Raw genomic sequence first — 18,130 nt, forward strand, 5'->3', positions numbered from 1 at the left:
ATCAACACGCTTACCGCGAGAAGACACTTGGTAAGCGGGTGGCGACGCCACCTTGGAAGTTCCCGCGGCGATCGCAATGACGACAGATTTTGACGGCGTCTACTAGGACCTGCGTCGTTCCTAACCGGTAAAAATGAAGTACATTGTCCTCTGAGGGGGCCAGAGAAAACATACCAAGTTTCAGGAAATTTCGTTGGGCCAATGTCGCCAAAATACGAAAAATGTATTTCAATATCTGTGACGTCACGCGCGGAGATTTCGGGGCGAAACTAAAAAATGAGAGTTTGACCTTGGTTTTTTCCTCCATTGGTAAGGCTATCATGGCGAAATTAACAACATTAGAGTTTTCAGAGTAAAATTCATCAATCTAAACTGATTCTTTGTTCCACTTTAGTGTCCCCTTAGGGCAAAACTGCCTAACTTTCTAAAAGTAAAACCAGCAACTTGTTCTTCTAATGGATGCCGCGTGAGGCAGTAACGACGGGATAGTGCGCATGGCGGATAATTGGACCTAACTCTCTACGCGCATGCGCCGCTGTTAGCGGTACAGCACGGTGACGACCACGGCCTGAACATCTCCTCAAGCGCACGAATATTTGATAGCGCAAATTAAGAAGCATTAAGCAATATCGTTCTATTTTAGCACTGGCTGTCGCACCAAGCACCTTGCCGTAAGCATACACTGATGCCGATTACGTCCCTTTCTGCAGCGCTGACGCTCACCTTCAAGCAAGACGTCGGCCGACTCGGGAGTGTCCCCTTCTGCGGCCAAGTCTCGCGCGGCTCTCGTACGATTGTACTGCGTCCTCTCTATGTTCCTAGGAAAAATAAAGAACGGCCCCGTTGCCTAATTTCATTGTTTGGCCCGTCTGACTAACGCCAACGCGAAAGTAGCCAATTATTTAGATTGACCCAGCAAAAAAAAGGGGGGGGGGGAATATTTCGGCATTTGCGTAGTTCAGGCAAACTTTGAAAAGCTCCTGTCTAAATGAGTATTTCACTGCCGATTTTTGACTCATGTATTGGTCAAAAGCAACATTGAATTGTGCATTTCAGCCTAAGCTGTAGCGTACGATATCGCCACGGTTGTTGACACATGGGATGCGTAGCTTCACGTGTATTCGTACGTAAGTTAGGCAGTGCTCGCAGTCGCACCCCACAGCGCGAAATGCGTGCTGCCCACATCCGCGAATTCCGTTCGTTCAGCTTAGTGGAATGCCGCTTGACTCGCTGCATTGCTTCATCGTGACATCTCGTTGTCCTCCCCTATATGTAGTCTGTGACTTCGTAATTAGACCACACGTGGAGAGAGACCTAGGTCAAGAGCCTAATGGTGTACTTTGTCTTTTCGCCAACGCGCATACTTTAAAAGCATCTCTGACCCTATTACAGTAAAACCTCAGTGATACGATCACGGCTCGCACGGATTTTGGGGTGATACGAATTTTTCTGTGGTCCCGGCCAAGGCCCATTAGCCTGCAATGTATTGCAGTACAGTTGGTGCGAACCGACTTCCACCCCGCGAAGTTTGATACGAACATACGCTAGCTCACAGGTACGAATAGGTGCGTCCGCGCTGTCGCGGAAGACGACGCGGCAGTCACGCGCGGGCGCGGGCATGCGCGCTGCGCGACCATCAACGGTGCGTCGCTGCCTCCGAGATAGTGCGCGCGAATATTGGAGGCCTTTCGGCGCCTTCGCGTTTAGGTTACAGATGACGTTGACGTCGCGCTTGTTTTTTTTTTTTGTTTTGTTTTTTTTTCGACGCGTTGACGCGTGCTCCTGTGCTCGAGGGAGCAGCGTCTTTGTATTGTGTTAACCCGTGCCTGTCACGTCGATGCAAGCCATGTCCCCGCAATCAGACGTTCTATAAAACAAGACATACTTGGGCTGCGGGTCCGCCATGAAGTCCCATTAAAGGTGGACGAAGACCCCAAGAGACGAAGCGGACGGTCTTGGCGAAGGAGCTTGGCCTCCAGCTATCGTGTGCAAGCGCTTCTTAAGTCACTTTCGCCGCAGTACTTTGGTGTCATGCAGAAAAGCGTAGTAAGATTATAATAATAATAATAATATCTGGGGTTTAACGTCCCAAAACCACGATATGATTATGAGAGACGCCGTAGTGGAGGGCTCCGGAAATTTCGACCACCTGGGGTTCTTTAACGTGCACCTAAATGTAAGCACACGGGCCTCAAACATTTTCGCCTCCATCGAAAATGCAGCCGCCGCGGCCGGGATTCGATCCCGCGACCTTCGAGTCAGCAGCCGAGTGCCATAACCACTAGACCACCGTGGCGGGGACAGCGTAGTAAGATTAGGAAGGGGCTATTCGCGGTCACGAGGCACAACACATCTGGTTCATTAATTACACAAGCGCGCATGCACCTTATATACGAGTACAAGTATGATCGTCGTCTTTTAATAACTTTACTGACGATCATTCAGAGCTCTTCATGACGTCGCTGCGGCCCTGAGAAACACTGAATCAAAACGTACGTCAACTTTGTTTTGTCGCATACTAATTTTCCATGTTTTCTGGTGATAAGAATTTCGGATGGTACGAATATTTTATTGCGATAGCAATTATATGGACAGTCTCGGCTGGTTTTTGCCGTCGCCGTCGTCATGCTGCGTATATGTATAAGTATGTATATATACATCAATATCCCAAAGCAAAATAAATCAGAAAAATGCTTCCGTAGCGCGGAATCGAACCAGTGACCTCGCAGGTAGTCTCGCAGCGCGGTGCGCTAAGCACTACTTCACAAAGCGCAGATCCCGCAGGTAGTTAACGGCGAGCCTTATATACACACCCTTTACCGTTTGCAGTCCTCCGAGATGGCAGGCGCTTATAAGCGTTTCTTCATTACCAGCGAGATGGCGCTAGGAGCGCGACGCGCGCACTTAAAGGCGTCGGCCAGCTGTCTCGCTTCTTCTAATATTTGCGCAGGCAGAACGTTGCCCTTCCGCTGTCTGCTCGCGCGGGCGCTCGAACAAGCTACCGCAGTGTTCATTTATTACAATACAAGTGTGTGTTTGTAAACAGAGCTCGTGCATCCTCTCCCCATTTTCTTTACCTTTTTGTGCATACATAATCCCCGGCAATGTAGTGAATCGGCTTCATGCGAAGCAGTCAGCGAGAATTGCTCTATCAACCATTTTTGGGCTTTCAGCCAAGCGTTACCAGGTGGATCGACGTGTTTTTGTAAGTGCAGTAGCTGTGTGCACATTGTGGGCTCACCAGGAACATCGACTACACTGGCGTTTAAAGGGTAACTTATGGTCGAACGTAACTAAGCACTAACGTTAGAGCGCAGCTAGACGTCAGTATTATCGAAACGAAGCGCACTTTACGGTGCTATGGTGTGAATATCAAGCATAACTTTCGTTAGCTTATTCCTCCGATGTCGAGCAACGCTTGAATATAGCTTACTGAATCATAGGTGTACAAATTTAATGTTTATTATACTGCCATAAAATCGAAGCCAACGCTGGAACCACAATTGACGCTAACCCAACATCATGCCCGTATCAACAGAATCAAAACGCCGAATGCATCAGAATCAACTCTTCGCCCCTTCGGAAATTAGGAATTATACTGCTACTCATGAAAATTATTTTATTTATTTATTCAAGTATTTTCACCATATAACTAAAATTACCTTATTCTTTATTTATAAAAAGGTGAATTTACCCTTTGGCCTGCCTTTTGCTTGATTTTTACATTTGCATTAACTGCCGGATTCTTTGCCAGCCACTCATCGTGGGTAGGAGCCAGTTCTAAGGAACAAGCAAACAAGCAAACGCACCGTTTGTCAGCATCTGAGCTTCCTCATCTTAATTATCCACAGAAAAGTCAATGGTGAGTGAGGGAAGAAACTTTATTTCCCTTTTAAGAAAGGGGGGAGCCGGAGGAAGGTCTATGGTGCTCCGCTGGAAGGGCCGAAATATCAATTACCAGACTACGACGCCGAGTCTCCCCATCGGACTTAAGATATCTTCACAAGTCTGGTCTGGCGCAGTCGCCCTCATGCCTTTATTGCCATGAGACTATGGATCTCTGCATCATTTCTTTCTAACAGGCAGATTGTTCACAAATCAAAGAAAAGGTTGCTAGAAACACCCCTTCGAAGGAGGGGCTTAAATTTGTCACTTCCAATGGTTATTTCCTTTCGTGCTACCGTATTGGGTTTTTGGCCACAAGAACGTTTGCAATGCCGCATGTGATTTCCTTCGTGAGGCAAAACGAATTGAATGTTAACATTATTTCATTTCAGTTTCTTTTTCAACCATATAAACCATTACTATTATTATTAAGCTTAAATTTTAAACCTCAACTTTAACTTTAATTAAACATTTATTATTGTTTCTGTGTTCCTTGATTGTATCAGCGAGTTATTTTCTAAACTATTTCATTTTAAACATATTTAGAATATAAAGCAATTTAATTTCTCAAGCAAGGTACCGTCCGTTTCATGGCCGATCCCCCGTTGTAGGTTGAGCCAGTATACTGAGGAACAACCAACCAACCTTTTTTGTCGCTTATTGATGCACCTCATAAGCAATATTTCCTAAGACGCCAGCGACATGATCACAACTTGGTCGCCATCCTTCGCAGCGATGTCCTTGACAGGCTGAAATGGATCGTCCGTCGGGCCCTAGCAGCAAATGAAACTAGAGGGTGTAAAGGTAGCCATCTTATTCGGCTCGTAAAGGTTCGTTGGTCGGTTGTTCTTCAGTAGTCTGGCGCAACTCGCCCCGGGGAATACTCCACGAATCGGGTGGTAGATTGTTTTAGAAAGTAAGTATCTTTAGAAAATAAATAGTTTTCTTATTCAAGCTACTCACTGTAGTAGCTTTCTGTGACTGCTCCTTTCTTTCATTGTTAAATGAAAGATAGATAAAGCATTGAATTGAATTGAAAATGACTCATTAACGACCGAAAGAAAAACTCACATGCCCTTATGCACCCTTATGCACTCACCTAAGACGACTGGAAGGCGAACACCATCTTCTGTTTCTTCGCGGTAAATGTATTGATGCTGCCCAGCCACCCTCCGAAAGCTTTCTGCACCTAACGCGGTCTTACACTGATACACTGACTCCAGGATCGGAGGCACCTCGGCTGGTTTTGCAGTGCCTCCGTGATCGGCCCACCTTTGACCAAGCAAGGATGTCATGTGAGGACGTCATCACGTGATGATTTTTTTCGTCACTCGTGTGGATGCCGCCGATGGCAGACGCCGCGCCGACGCTGGACGGCGGTCAATTTTCGCGTTTGATGAGGCATCTAAGGCTTTCGCCTTAAAACCTCACAGGGCACCTTATGCATTTGTTATTCTTGCTGTTGTTGTCCTGTGGGCCTGGCACATACCCAATTCAGGGGATTGACCGAGTAGTGGGTGGATTGCCTCAGGTGACACGAAGGCGAAAGCCATATTCTTGATTTTCTTCTCAGTCGATGCATTGTTTCTCCCCCCCCCCTTCTACTCCGAAAGCTTTCTGCACCTAAGGTGGTAGACATTGCAAGTGTTGTGTGCTCGTAAAGTAGTAGTAGTAGTAGTAGTAGTAGTAGTAGTAGTAGTAGTAGTAGTAGTAGTAGTAGTAGTAGTAGTAGTAGTAGTAGTAGTAGTACAACTTTATTCATAAGGGTTGGGATAAGGGGTCATGAGCTCGATGGGTGGGGCCCCAAGCCCAGGGCTCCACTGGCTACTGCTGCCTGCCGGACGTGACTCAGGAGCGCAAGCTGTAAGGTTTTATGCAAAGCAAGATGTTTTCGTAGTGGGTATAGGGTACGCTTGGAAGACACCACGCGCGACCGTGCGCACGAGCAGCTCGCGGCCTGGAACGGAGCGCCCGCAACTGCGCTGCAAGGTGATGGCCGACAACCTTCCGAGCAGCGAGGTCCTCGCCGTACCAGCCGAGCTGTACGCGGCCGTCAGTCCTCTTCCGCCGGCTGACCCGAGGAACGCACAGTGCTGCAGCGGCGGTGGCTGGGCGGCGGCCCTGTGGAGCCTCAGCGTCACCACAACACTGCTGCTGATGGCGTCGGTGGTGGTCACCGCCTTCGTCACCGCCACGCTGTTCATCGCCAGCGGCGGCGGCTCCTCTTCAATGCCACCGCAGCCTACCGTCACGCCCGACGGCGCACCGCCGCCATCGTACCACGGCACGCCGCCCAAGATGCCGACGGAGCCTCGGTAAGACGTCGCTGCTTATATGTGACGCTGTTATTATCAGTGAAAGCTGTTATTATCACAATAACGGCCGATTTTGGAGGCGAAGTTGTCCACCGTTGCCGGTGTCCGTAACCGCTATCGTGTACATGAGGAAAAAATATTTAAAAGATCGAGCGGGATTTAAACCCACGCCCACTGCGTGACAGTCGAGTATTTACCACAGAGCCACGCCGGCGCTTACACCTCCTTCGCAAAAAGACCCTGTACAGGCGTTATGTAGGGCAAGGAATCGTGTTAACAGATGTAATATAGCGTGGTAGAAGAGTAAAATGACAACCAGACGTCACACAATGCGAATTATGTGACCAGTGGGTGGGTGGTTTAAAGCTTCCCTCCCACCCATTACAAAGGGCTCAGCCATAATTATTCGTCATCAGCCACAGCATCACCAAGCTGCACATAATGCCTTACAGATGAGTAGCGGGTACCTCCCTTCTCCGTAGAATGATGAATAATGGCATTGTGCGTACTTTCCTACTTCGCGAATTTATGATCTATGGCGCAGCAGGTACCTTGCAACTGCACTTGTTGTAGTCATCCCAAGAGAGTTTACAACGGGCTCTAAAAAGCCACTCCTCCAGCTTTCACTGTGACTGTACTGCGCGTTCCGCGCAGGCCAGGCGTTTTTTGTCTTCTCAACTTGACATATGAGAAAAAACGGAACAAGAGGCGGTATTAGTAGTATATATGGTCACTGTGCATTGGAAGGAATACGAGGAAATCTGGCCATGCACTATACAGTGAAACCTTGGTGATACGAATCTCACGGGACCACCAAAAATATTCGTATCATCCGAAATTCGTATCACCAGAAAGCATGGAAAATTAGCATGCGACAAAAGAAAGCTGGTGGACATTTTCATTTATTGTTTTTCAGGGCCGCAGCAACGTCAGGAAGAACCCTGAACGATCGTCAGTTAGGTTTTTAGAGGTCGGCAGTCATACCAGCACTCGTAAATATACGGCCGTACGTGCGTATTTATTTAATAAACCAGGTGCGTTGTCACCCGCGACAGCAGTAGCACCTTCCAAATTTTAGTATGCTTTTTTGCATAACACCGGAGTTCTGTAGCGAAATTAACGAAAGAAGCGCTTTGACGCGATGGATCAAGGCCACAAAATTAGAGAACCACGGTCCTGTGTTATGATTTTTGTTGTCACGAAGGTGTTGAGGATGTGTTCCGGGAGATTTACGGCTGTTCCCGCACAAGTGCGACCTCAACGGTCGCACATGTTGACGTTGTGAGGCCTGACTCCTTCGCCGACACCGTCCTCGCCTTCTTTCGGCCCTCGTCCACATTTCGTATGATGTCTGATGCACGAGGCAGGCACTGTAAATACAGTACGACGACAGCAGCCCGCGTCGACGCGTTAGAAAAAAAAGGCATGGCGCTAATGTCCTCTGTAATCTAAATGCGAAGGCACACGGAGGCACATAAGAGCCTCAAAGATTCGCGCACACAATCTCGGAGGCCGTGACGTGTCTCCGAAGGTTTATTCTGACCGTAAAAAAAGTGTTTTTCTTACACCGTGATTCTGACGATTTGGCGGTGCTACGCGCATGCCCACACTTGCGTTCCCGCGCTCGCACGTGCGTGGCGCGTCCTCCGCGACAGCGCGTACAGCACCTCTTCGTACCTGGGCGGTTGCGTACGTTCGTGTCAAACGTCGCTGGTTGAAACTCGGTTCGCAACAACCGTACTACATTACATTGCAGGCCAATGGGCCTTGGCCGGGACCAACGAAAAATTTGTATCACCCTGAAATTCGTATGAGCTGTGATCGTATCACCAAGGTTTCACTGTAGTCTTATTCTGCTTAAGGAATTACACTAGCGCTTGTACAGCATTGTCGGGACCTCTCATCTGAACTCAAAGCGATGAAGCTGCCGCACGTATTAGTCAATCAAAAAAGTCAGTTTCGCCGCAAGGGTGAATCAGTGAATGCGATAGTAACAAATTGGAATGTTATACGAAGTAAGGCTAGCAGCTAACCTCTCTATCATCCGGTCTGGCGTAACCCAACGAAACGCTGTCGTACGGAAACGCGGCCACTGTAGCGAGCACGGTGAGAGGATAGCACGTGCAAAGGGCAAAGGTAGGAGCCATCTGATGAAACATGTCGAGATAGAGCACGTTGGACAGCCCCCGCCCGATCAAAGTACTGATTTTGTACCGGAGCAACGCAGCCCGCCCTCTGGGACCCGCCATGGGCCTTTTGCGCGACGAAAGATGGCCGGCGCGTTTCCTATCCGCTTGAGCAGCGAACGCCGGCTGCCCTCGCACGCTTTCACTCGCACCTACGCGCGGGAAGGTATTAATTTGGACTTTATACGGAACGTGACGGGGACGCCGACGGCGAAAATGTACTTGGAGTGCCTGTATAATTGCTATCGCAATAAAACTTTATTTAACGAATCGAAGTCGCATATATAGTTAATAGGACTCGAGCAAGACTGATTTGGGCGAGTTGGTACATGCTTAGCTGGGGAGAAACAGCGCAGTAAGGACGAGGACGCAGAAACACTGGTCAGTTGTAAGTTCAGCGCTCGTCCAGTCTACTGTGTTCCTGCATCCTCGTCCTTATTGCGCTGTTTTCCCCAGTTAGTTAATAGGAAGTGGCTGTTCTAACAACAGTCAGACAGGGATAGGCTGGTATATCACCCAGCTTTATTGAACTGCTTTACCCCCTATGGTGCAACTTGGTCTGATATGGCCATTCAGCATGCGAAAATAATGCCACTAAATGGAGGTCCCAGGAGAACTCTTCTAAAATCAGGATGACGCAGAATCTCCAAGGGGGATTGAAGTTGTAACCAGGACGCGAAATACCGTCGTTAGTCTGACTGTAGCCCCTGATTTATATAAGGACTATGCGAGCTTTCGCAGAACTGTTTTGTAAAATCAGGGTGGTCTGTGGGTTGGGGCTTGCAGCTTGGAGCGCCCCGGGAGATGTGCTCACCTGAAACCGGCCTGTTTTGTTTTCGTCGTTTTTTTTTTTCGGCATTGCAAAAGCAGGAAATCAACCTTCAAAACGTTGAAGCACATTTACTTGCAACGGTTTGCTGTGGAGCACGATAGCAAGGAAGCAGAGACGGAGTTAATGTCGAGTACATTAAGCGCATTGACTAGTTACCCAGGTTACGTTCCGAGCCATGTTCTATGCAGAGTGCCATCTTGCGTTCAGCTTCCATGTGTGTCATCTTGCGTTCAGCTTCCATACAGTACAGCGTTAGGCTGTGGAGAGCGTACATAGTGCACGTACGTTCAATGTAAACTTCGTCGATTTCTCAAAGACCGACCTTGGCACAGTGAAGTCGACATTTATTGTACAGAATTGGGAATATAGCCTCGGCCGTAAGCTTTCTTCCTTCACCCAGATCCCCATCGGAGCCATCTTGTTCATTGATGGAAACTGATCAATCCATCAGTAATTGACGTCAAAAGCATTCGAAGATTTTGCTGCGTTCCTGACTACAGTATATGTAGGACTGTTCTAACGGGCCCTCAAATCAATGCTACTGCAGAGCGAGCTTTCAGGACGCCTTCGCTGATGCACCCTCGCAAAGCCGCCGCAATCGCGCCTGTACCTCGACGGCGTGCGTGGAGCACGCGCGCCGCCTGCTGCGCCAGATCAACGCCAGCCGCGACCCCTGCGACGACTTCTACGCGTACGTGTGCGACGACTGGGTGCGTGCGCGGCCGCTGCCTCCCGGTAGCGAGCGGCTCTCGGTGGACACTGCCCTGGTGGACGGCTACGCCGAGCTGCTCGCCTCGGGACTGCGCGGCAATGCGACCGGGCGGTTCCCGCCGCTGCGTTTCCTCATCGACAACTGCCTGCGGCCGCAGCCGAACCTCTTCCACGCCCTGCGGGCCATGTTCATGGACGCGGCCCGGCTCAGACCCTGGATGGCGCAATCGAGTGTGCGCCGCCGTCCGTCGCCCGTCGAAGTGTCGCACAAGTTGGGCGTCGCCTATCGCGAGCTCGGCGTCGACGCGCTCTTCAGGCCCTTCGTGGTCAAGGAAGTCTCCTCCAACGACACCCGCCGCTTTGTGGGGCTCGGCGAGCCAACCACCGTGCTCCTGCGTGGTCCTCTGGAGCGCAGAGAGTACGAGTTGGTGCGGGTGAGCTTCGCGCCCCTGCTGGGCTTCTTCCAGAACCAGACGGACGCCGACCTCCTCCAGTTCGAGGAGCGACTGGCGCTCATGCTCGACCGGCCGCAGCTGGACACCGCGGCGCTCGTCAACGCCAGCATGGTCAAGGTGTTCGACCTGCCCGCGCTGAGGAACATCGAGTGGACGGGCTTCCTGCAGAGCGTCTTCGGCAAAGGGCTACGTCCCATCACGGCCCGGACGTACGTAAAGCTGGCTTCGCCCGACTACCTGCAGCGCCTGGCACGCGGCGACCTGCTGCGCTTCTCGAGCGACCTGCTGGGCTACCTGCTCTTCCGCATCACCATGGCGTTGTCGCCTTTCATCGGGAAGCGCGAGCTCCGCGACCAACTCGCCTCGGTGGCCTACGCGCGGCACCCAGAGTTTGCGCGCACTCTCCCGCAGAGCCATTACTGCCTGCGCCTGTTGGACCGCTTCGAGCCCAACCTGCCGCTGCACGTGTCGCGGCGCTTCGCCGAGTCCCTGCTGGGAGGGGAGGGCGCCGTCGATGACCTGGTGTCTACGCTACGCCTCGTCCTGCTCGAGTCCGTCCAGGTGCAACTGGGCCCGCTAAGCAGCGAGCTGCGCGCGCACCTGCGCGACAAGCTCAGCGCCGTCTCGTGGGAGCCCCTGTCGCCCCGCGCCATGGACAGCGAGGCGACGCGCGCCGAGTACGTGGACGGCGTCTACCTGAGCAACTCGCGCCTCTCCACGGCGCAGTTCGTCTACACCTGGATCCGCAAGTCGCTCGAGAAGAAGCTGATGGCGCACATGAGCACACGCGCGGCTGCCGCAGGCGGCATGGCGGCCTACCCCGGCTGGACGGGCGGCTTCCTGAGCGCCGAGAGCCGGTTGCCACCGCCGTACGAAAGGCTCGAGATCCCGCTGCCCGTTTTCGACTTCTTCGTCAACGAGGACCCCTCGCTGCGCCCCTTGCAGATGGCGAGGGCGGGCCCAAAGGTGTACCGGCCGCTGCTGCGCGCCGTCTACCACTGGGCCTACAACTTCGAACGCGGCAGCAACGCATACGGAGCCGATACGGCCCTATCGCGTCGCATGAACGACTTGCGGCACTGCCTGGAGCGCCAGTACTCCGCCCTGTCCTGGACCGAACAGAGGCCGCAGCTGGACGCGACGCGCACCTCGTGGTCCGACCTGTGGGACAACCTGGCGCTGCGGCCGGCTCTGGACGCGTTCCTGCTGGACAGCCGGCGCGTGGCGCCCGACTACCGGCTCGCCTTGCTCGAGCACTGGAACGCCAGCCAGCTCTTCTTCGTCTCGTACGCAGCCAACCTGTGCGAGAACGGCAACCAGCGTTTCCTGCGCAAGCTGGCCGCCCAGGGACCGCACAGCCCCGCCTGGTTCCGCGTCAACGGCCCGCTGCGCAATTCGCCGGAGTTCGCGCGCGCGTTCGGCTGCAAGGCCGGCTCGTTCATGAACCCCACCGGCAAGTGCGCCTTGGTTCGCTGAGTGCGCGCCTCCGACAGGGCTTTGTGACATCTTGTTATATACCGACAGAGAAACGAACTTTTTATTTTATAAACGAACTACCGGCACATTTTTATTTGTATATTGTATATTTTACATGCGTATTCAGTATTCTTCAGTATGCGCAACACTGAACTTAGACACATTCTTTAATGTGGTTTCATTATTTAGCATGCTCAGCTGCGTCATTGCGCTGTGCCAGTGCGCGATATGACAGTGCGCTAACACGTGCATGTCGCATTTGTTAATTTTTTCACGACATTGTCGTCGCAATGGTTACGTGGACGGTCTTACGTCCTAGTTCTTTAGTGTATTCTGTACCGTTGTTCAGATGCGTTGTTGAGACATTTCTGCAATTACGAGAGTATGCACTACCGAGAACTTAAGCGCCAATACGAATACCATGAGTACTTACATGTTTTGCACGGCCGAGTAACATAGTGTTTTACGCGTACAGTTTCATCGTGCTGAACTTTAGTGTCTACCTAGCAAATACCCGTAGTTGTATTAAATGTTTTCCTTCATTACCAACATTTCACGTGGAAAGTGTGCTCTCACGCACTAAGTTTGTAGACAGCCTCGTGTTCAATAGAACGACGTACCAAATCCACCAGTGCATGGACTAGTGGTGTAATTAGGTGCTCTCAAATGAATTACAGACGATAATCGACTACTTTTGGGCGGATTCTGCATGGCGTTGTCATAACTGCACGCTTTAGTATACAGCGCGATTAAACCTGACTTAACGCATATGCAAACACCAAAAAAGATAACACTACGATAAGACACAACGGTAACATCATACAAGCGCAGATTTGCTTACTGAAAATTTAAATGTATCAGATATGGGTTGTCAAAAAATTCGGCAGATCCCACGCACCGTGGGAGTCGATGTTATGCGAAGCATGCGGCGGGTAGGTGACTGTGGCGTAACCTTTTTTTACTGAGAGACACGTTACAAAATGACGCTAAAGATTTGTATAAATTATATACTCACACTTATATATGTTGAAGAGCCGCATATGTGTTATATAACCAGTTCTTTACGGTTGGGTAACGCTGCCAATGGCAATGTGGGTGTTACCAACAACAGAAGCGGTAAGCTGATATGTAGTGCTTATACGTGTCCCGAGAACGCACGCACGTTTCACGAACCCGTGTGCATGTGTGCGAGAAGTTCTTGACAGTTCTTGAACAAGGGCATCATCACCGTGATCAGTGAGCACCTGCAGCTGGTCATGACTTGTTATAGAATCCGGTCGTGATCGTGGTGACGAGGGGTCCATGTGTAGTGAAGTATGTGGTATGGTAGAGCTGTTGGAATTCGTGGATGCCTCGGTCATTTCGTCGACAAATTGTCTGTCGACAGAGCCGGCGACATGTCGGAACCTGAAGCCACCTTTCGCGTTGGTGAGGTATAGGCCGTCGAGGCTTCTAGGCCTGGATAGTGCTACGTAGACCAACATCAGTGGATGGCGTTTGTCGTATTTGTAGACTACCTGAGCGTATGTGGCCTATGTAGCCTAGTCTACAAAGCGGCAGTCAATCAATCTGGCATCATCGTCGGTCAGCATGAGGCCATCGCCCAGCCTCGTAAGAAATGAAGAGGACACTGCGTCGTTCTGGCGGACTAAGTGCACTTTACGGTGCGGTGATGTCGATATCATATGTAACATTCGGTAATGTATTCCTCCTGGGTCGAGCAATGCTTCAATATAGCTTGCTGAATCATAGGAATACAAACGTAATGTTTATTAGACTGCTATAAAAGCGGAGCCAACACTGGAACTACAGACTTTAATCTGATATGACGCCTTTATCGTAGGAGTAGACATCGTAGGAATATCATGTAGTGTTTATTGCTTTCATGTAAAATTAGATAGCCAGCACAACAACCACAACCGATATTACGCCTGCGTAGGCTGTTTTTCCAAACGAATTTATAGACCTGGCGTGGCTCAGTGGTACAATGCCTGATTGCCACGCAGAATGCTTGGGTTCGATTCCTGCTGGGATCCTAATTTTCATTCTTCCCATTGGTTGAGTCAACGCTGCCGATGTTGGTTTTCCTTAACGCTCTAGCATTTAGGTTAACAATGTCTGTTCTCGCCGTTCCTGGGTAGATATAAACTGTCAATCACCTGCGGCGCATACCCGTACACCGCGCCCGTTGTAAACGGGTATGTGCCACACGTGTCTAGTGGAAAGGGTTTGACGACGTACACGACAAGATTTTAAATTTATTCATGTCATGACCCGGCAGTCGTATTCGTCAAAACCTCTTACCCTCCCATGGAAATTTCGGTCTACACCAAGTTAAGGAGGCGATCATGAGAGCACCCAGACTTAGGCGGCTAGATAGATAGATAGATAGATACGTAGATAGAAATGCTCAAAGTGCCAGAGGTTCGCTAAGAAATGCTTCGCATTTAATACTGAATGTGCAAGCTAATACAGACTATTAAGGAAAGGCTGCACGATAAAAAAAAATAAAGTTTCGCTCCGTGAACGCGGGCGACACGCAAGCGATGGGTACTGTTTGTTTGTGGATTACCCATGAAATAGTCTTTCTAGGTTAACCAGGATGACTCTGTCGTCCTGAATGCTTTGAGGGAGTGCACGGTTATCATGCAAAAAGTTGATTCAGTTCTGATAATTTCATCATTATTTATTAGACCATTATAGGCCCCTGAGGGCATTGCACCAAAATGGACGGTAAGGGGTGAGGGGGGGTGTAGGCAGATAAGTTTTCGCTGTAAAAGAACGAACGCGGAGTCTGTCGATATCGCGAGCCACTGGCCTCTAATCTCGCTTTCTTCCTACGTCACGCGCGCTGGCCCCTCGGTCGGAGCTCTTGCTCATGCGGGGCTGGCACGTGCACTGTGGCTGGCTTCGCTTGTCGTAACAGGGCTGTCGGCGTTTCGTTTGGTTCTTGACGCCTGCAATTCACAGAGTGGTGTGCGTAGCACTCGAGCGCCGGCAGTTTCTGTGACAATATGCAACAAATGTTACATTGCTGCAACTGCGGATAGCCAAAACTTCAAACACAGTTGGCGTTGCCCCAACACGAAGCTGCGCTCAGAATTGGTATTAGGGAGTATCGTAATCGTCGGTGAATCTTCTTCTGTTTCTTTTTTTTTCTATGTTTCGCTCTCTCTCTCTCTCTCGCTCTCTTTATTTCTGTCTGTCTCTGTACTTGCTCTCTCGCCCATCAGGTTATTGTATCCGGCGCCGGAGAAATTGCCGCACATGTTCCGGGAGCGAAGCATATGAAGACTATGACGAAGCAGATGACAAAGATAGCGTGTACCGGTTCATGATGATGGTGATCATTTCTGTTTTCGCGTAACGGACAAACGGCCAGCTTAAAGAGCTCCGCTGTTTAAAAAAAGAAGCCGTGTCAGCGTGGAACACGCAGCACAGTCACAGCGAAAACTGGATGAGCGGTCTTTCTATGGAGCCAGTTGTAAACACTCTTGGGGTCATTACAAGTACAGTTGCAAGGTACCCACTATGCCATAAATTATCATAATTTTGCCACGTAGGGAAGAACCCGAGAGTGACGTCAGCGCGCACCAGCGAGAGAATCGTGCGAGGGGAGCGTGACGTCAACGCCCAGCTGTGGCGTGACCTACTTGGCAACGCTCCAACAGCTACGGCGAGGAGAACGCATTGCGGCGCATTCGTACGGACGCACGTAACGTGCGGCGTTACACACTGAGTCAAAGAGCCGCTCGCATCTAATATGATCATTTGGAAGCACCATTTCTACAGTGACGTTGAACTACCACATGAACTCGAGTGTCTTGTTCGTGCACGATGCGTTCTAGTAAATACTTATGTCCATCTGGCCAAGCTATGTAGCGTAAAATTGCTTCGTTCGGCACCAGCCCTACTAGCAGGGGCGTAGCCAGAAATTTTTTTCGGGGGGGGTTCAACCATACTTTATGTATGTTCGTGCGTGCGTTTGTATGTGTGCGTGTATATATACGCAAGCAAAACTGAAAAATTTCGGGGGGGGTTTGAACCCCCCCCAACCCCCCCCTTGGCTACGCCCCTGCCTACTAGGCTGGTGCCGAACAGAAATCGCGCGGCACGCGTCGCCGCGGGTCTCGTCTCACGCACTTGGTGGTGCACGACTTGTAGAGCACATGATGTGCAACTCACTCGAGTACGCACTCGTATTCGGCTGGCCTTGCACGTCATGCTACGGGTCACTGTATGACCCTGGCACCAGCTCGACTGACGGAGAGTGGTCGAGTAAACACTGCGCATTTTGAAGCCCTATAAACAACTCTACGCAGCGAGAGCTGCCAATAACTTCGGCCTGCTTTGAGTGCGCGCGTCGGCAAGCGCGGTGTGTGGTTTAAAGGCGCCATTCCTCGCGATGTGCGCCTGAGCTACGCGCGTGTTTGGAAACGTGCGTGTGGTAAATTTTCATTCCGCGAACTTACTTCAGATCTCCTCCGCTTTTTCGGCGATGCGCCGAGCGGGAGGTTCTGCGTAGGTACGGCGTCACGCTTGAGGCGAGCGTTCTTCGTGTCAATACCGAGAGTCCGAAGGATACTGCGGTTGGTTTCGTAGTCTTCCGGCAGAAAGTGGTCGGAACACACGAAAGCAATCTGTGCGCCCATACCGTTGGGGCCATCGCGGTTAATGGCTCGAAGCCACAGTGCTCTGCGCTGTGGCTGGCTGGGCAGCTTGTGAAAGCGAACGTTGCTTCCACTTTGATAGGTCGTGCGGCACTGCCTGACGACGCACACGGTTGGCATAGCGAGGACTAAGCGACCCACAACACGCCGTAAAACTTTGAACCGTAGTAAAACACAACCTCACGCAACCATGGAGTAAACAAAAACAGGAACGCGGTAACGAGCAACCATGCGAGCGATGCGAGCACCGAGCAACCGATTTGAAAACGGGACTGCCGGAACTGCCGGAACCCACGGGAGGAAGGAAAGAACTGGCCGGAACCAAACAAATCACTAGCTTTGCTTGCACAGTATGCAATTGTGAGCGCAAAAATTGTTGTATTATTTCTTTCTTTTCTAGCTTTAATATAAATCTATTATTTTAGAGCAAGATAAAGCTAATGCCTTGCTATAATACTATGTTTACAACTTAAGATGACGTCACACGTTTGTAGAGAACATCCATGCTATGCGGCGCTCGCCGGGCCCGCGATTAGGGTGCCTTCAGGCACCCTACCCGCGATCCTACTGATGCGCGGTCACCGTCTTTGCCTGCTGTGGTCTCGTAATTTTTAGAGGTGAAGCACCTTAGGGCCGAGCCTCCGACCGACGCCATTGCTGTGCTGCAGAATGATCCCCCGGTGCTTCGCCCATTCATCATCATTCACTTCGTGGATATGCGGTGCTTCTTTTTTTTTTTTGTCGTGGGCGTTTATCTTTCTTTTTTTTTTTTTTCACCTTTCGCCATGGTCACCAAGAGCATGCGCACAGTCAGCTTGACATTGCGTTCTTGATGGGAAAGTAGATGAGCGCCGAGTTTTCAAGACAGCTGAAATCAAACCAAGCAGATCACGATTGTCGCTGCGTGACGAAATATAAGCTGTTTTTAAACTGTAGTAATCCAGATGACGCTTATCGTTGTGTGGCAGAAATACTCCCCAAATACTAGATTTTTTTCTTACACTCTAAGAAAAAAAGCGACTATTTGGGGAGTATTTGGGGAGTATTGGGGACGAGAGCCGGGTTTTCAAGAAAGGAAACGCCAGCAAGCCAGATGATTATTGTTGCGTGGCAGAAATACTCCCCAAATACTCGATTTTTTCTTATAGTGTACACTCTAAGAAATACTCCCCAAATACTCGATTTTTTCTTAGAGTGTACACTCTAAGAAAAAATCGAGTATTTGGGGAGTATTTCTGCCACACAACAATAATCGTCATCCACCGCGCGTAGTTTCCTCGCGTTATCACCGCGGTCGCGGCACTTCCCGGTCACGAACGCCATGCGCGTTGTCAGCGTGACAGAGCATTCTTGAAAGGAAAGTGACGAGAGCCGGGTTTTCAAGAAAGGAAACGCGAGCAAGCCAGATGACGATTATTGTTGTGTGGCAGAAATACTCCCCAAATACTCGATTTAGAGTGTAGTGTAAGAAAAAATCGAGTATTTGGGGAGTATTTCTGCTCATCTGGCTTGCTCGCGTTTCCAGTCTTGCAAACCCAGCTCTCATCACTTTCCTATCAAGAATGCTATGTCACGCTGATAACTAGAGGCCGGATTTTTA

General features: G+C 50.4%; 1 protein-coding gene across 1 annotated transcript; it reads left to right on the forward strand.

The window, feature by feature from the left end:
• Positions 1-5,877: 5,877 nt before the first annotated feature.
• Positions 5,878-11,893, forward strand: LOC119385747 (phosphate-regulating neutral endopeptidase PHEX). The gene is made up of 2 exons (XM_037653134.2): positions 5,878-6,200; positions 9,766-11,893. The coding sequence occupies exons 1-2, from the start codon at positions 5,878-5,880 to the stop codon at positions 11,858-11,860; spliced, it is 2,418 nt and encodes an 805-aa protein (XP_037509062.1). The 3' UTR covers positions 11,861-11,893.
• The last annotated feature ends 6,237 nt before the right edge of the window (positions 11,894-18,130 follow it).

The sequence above is a fragment of the Rhipicephalus sanguineus genome, chromosome 3 (assembly GCF_013339695.2).
Source record: "Rhipicephalus sanguineus isolate Rsan-2018 chromosome 3, BIME_Rsan_1.4, whole genome shotgun sequence".
In the NCBI taxonomy this organism is placed as follows: domain Eukaryota; kingdom Metazoa; phylum Arthropoda; class Arachnida; order Ixodida; family Ixodidae; genus Rhipicephalus; species Rhipicephalus sanguineus.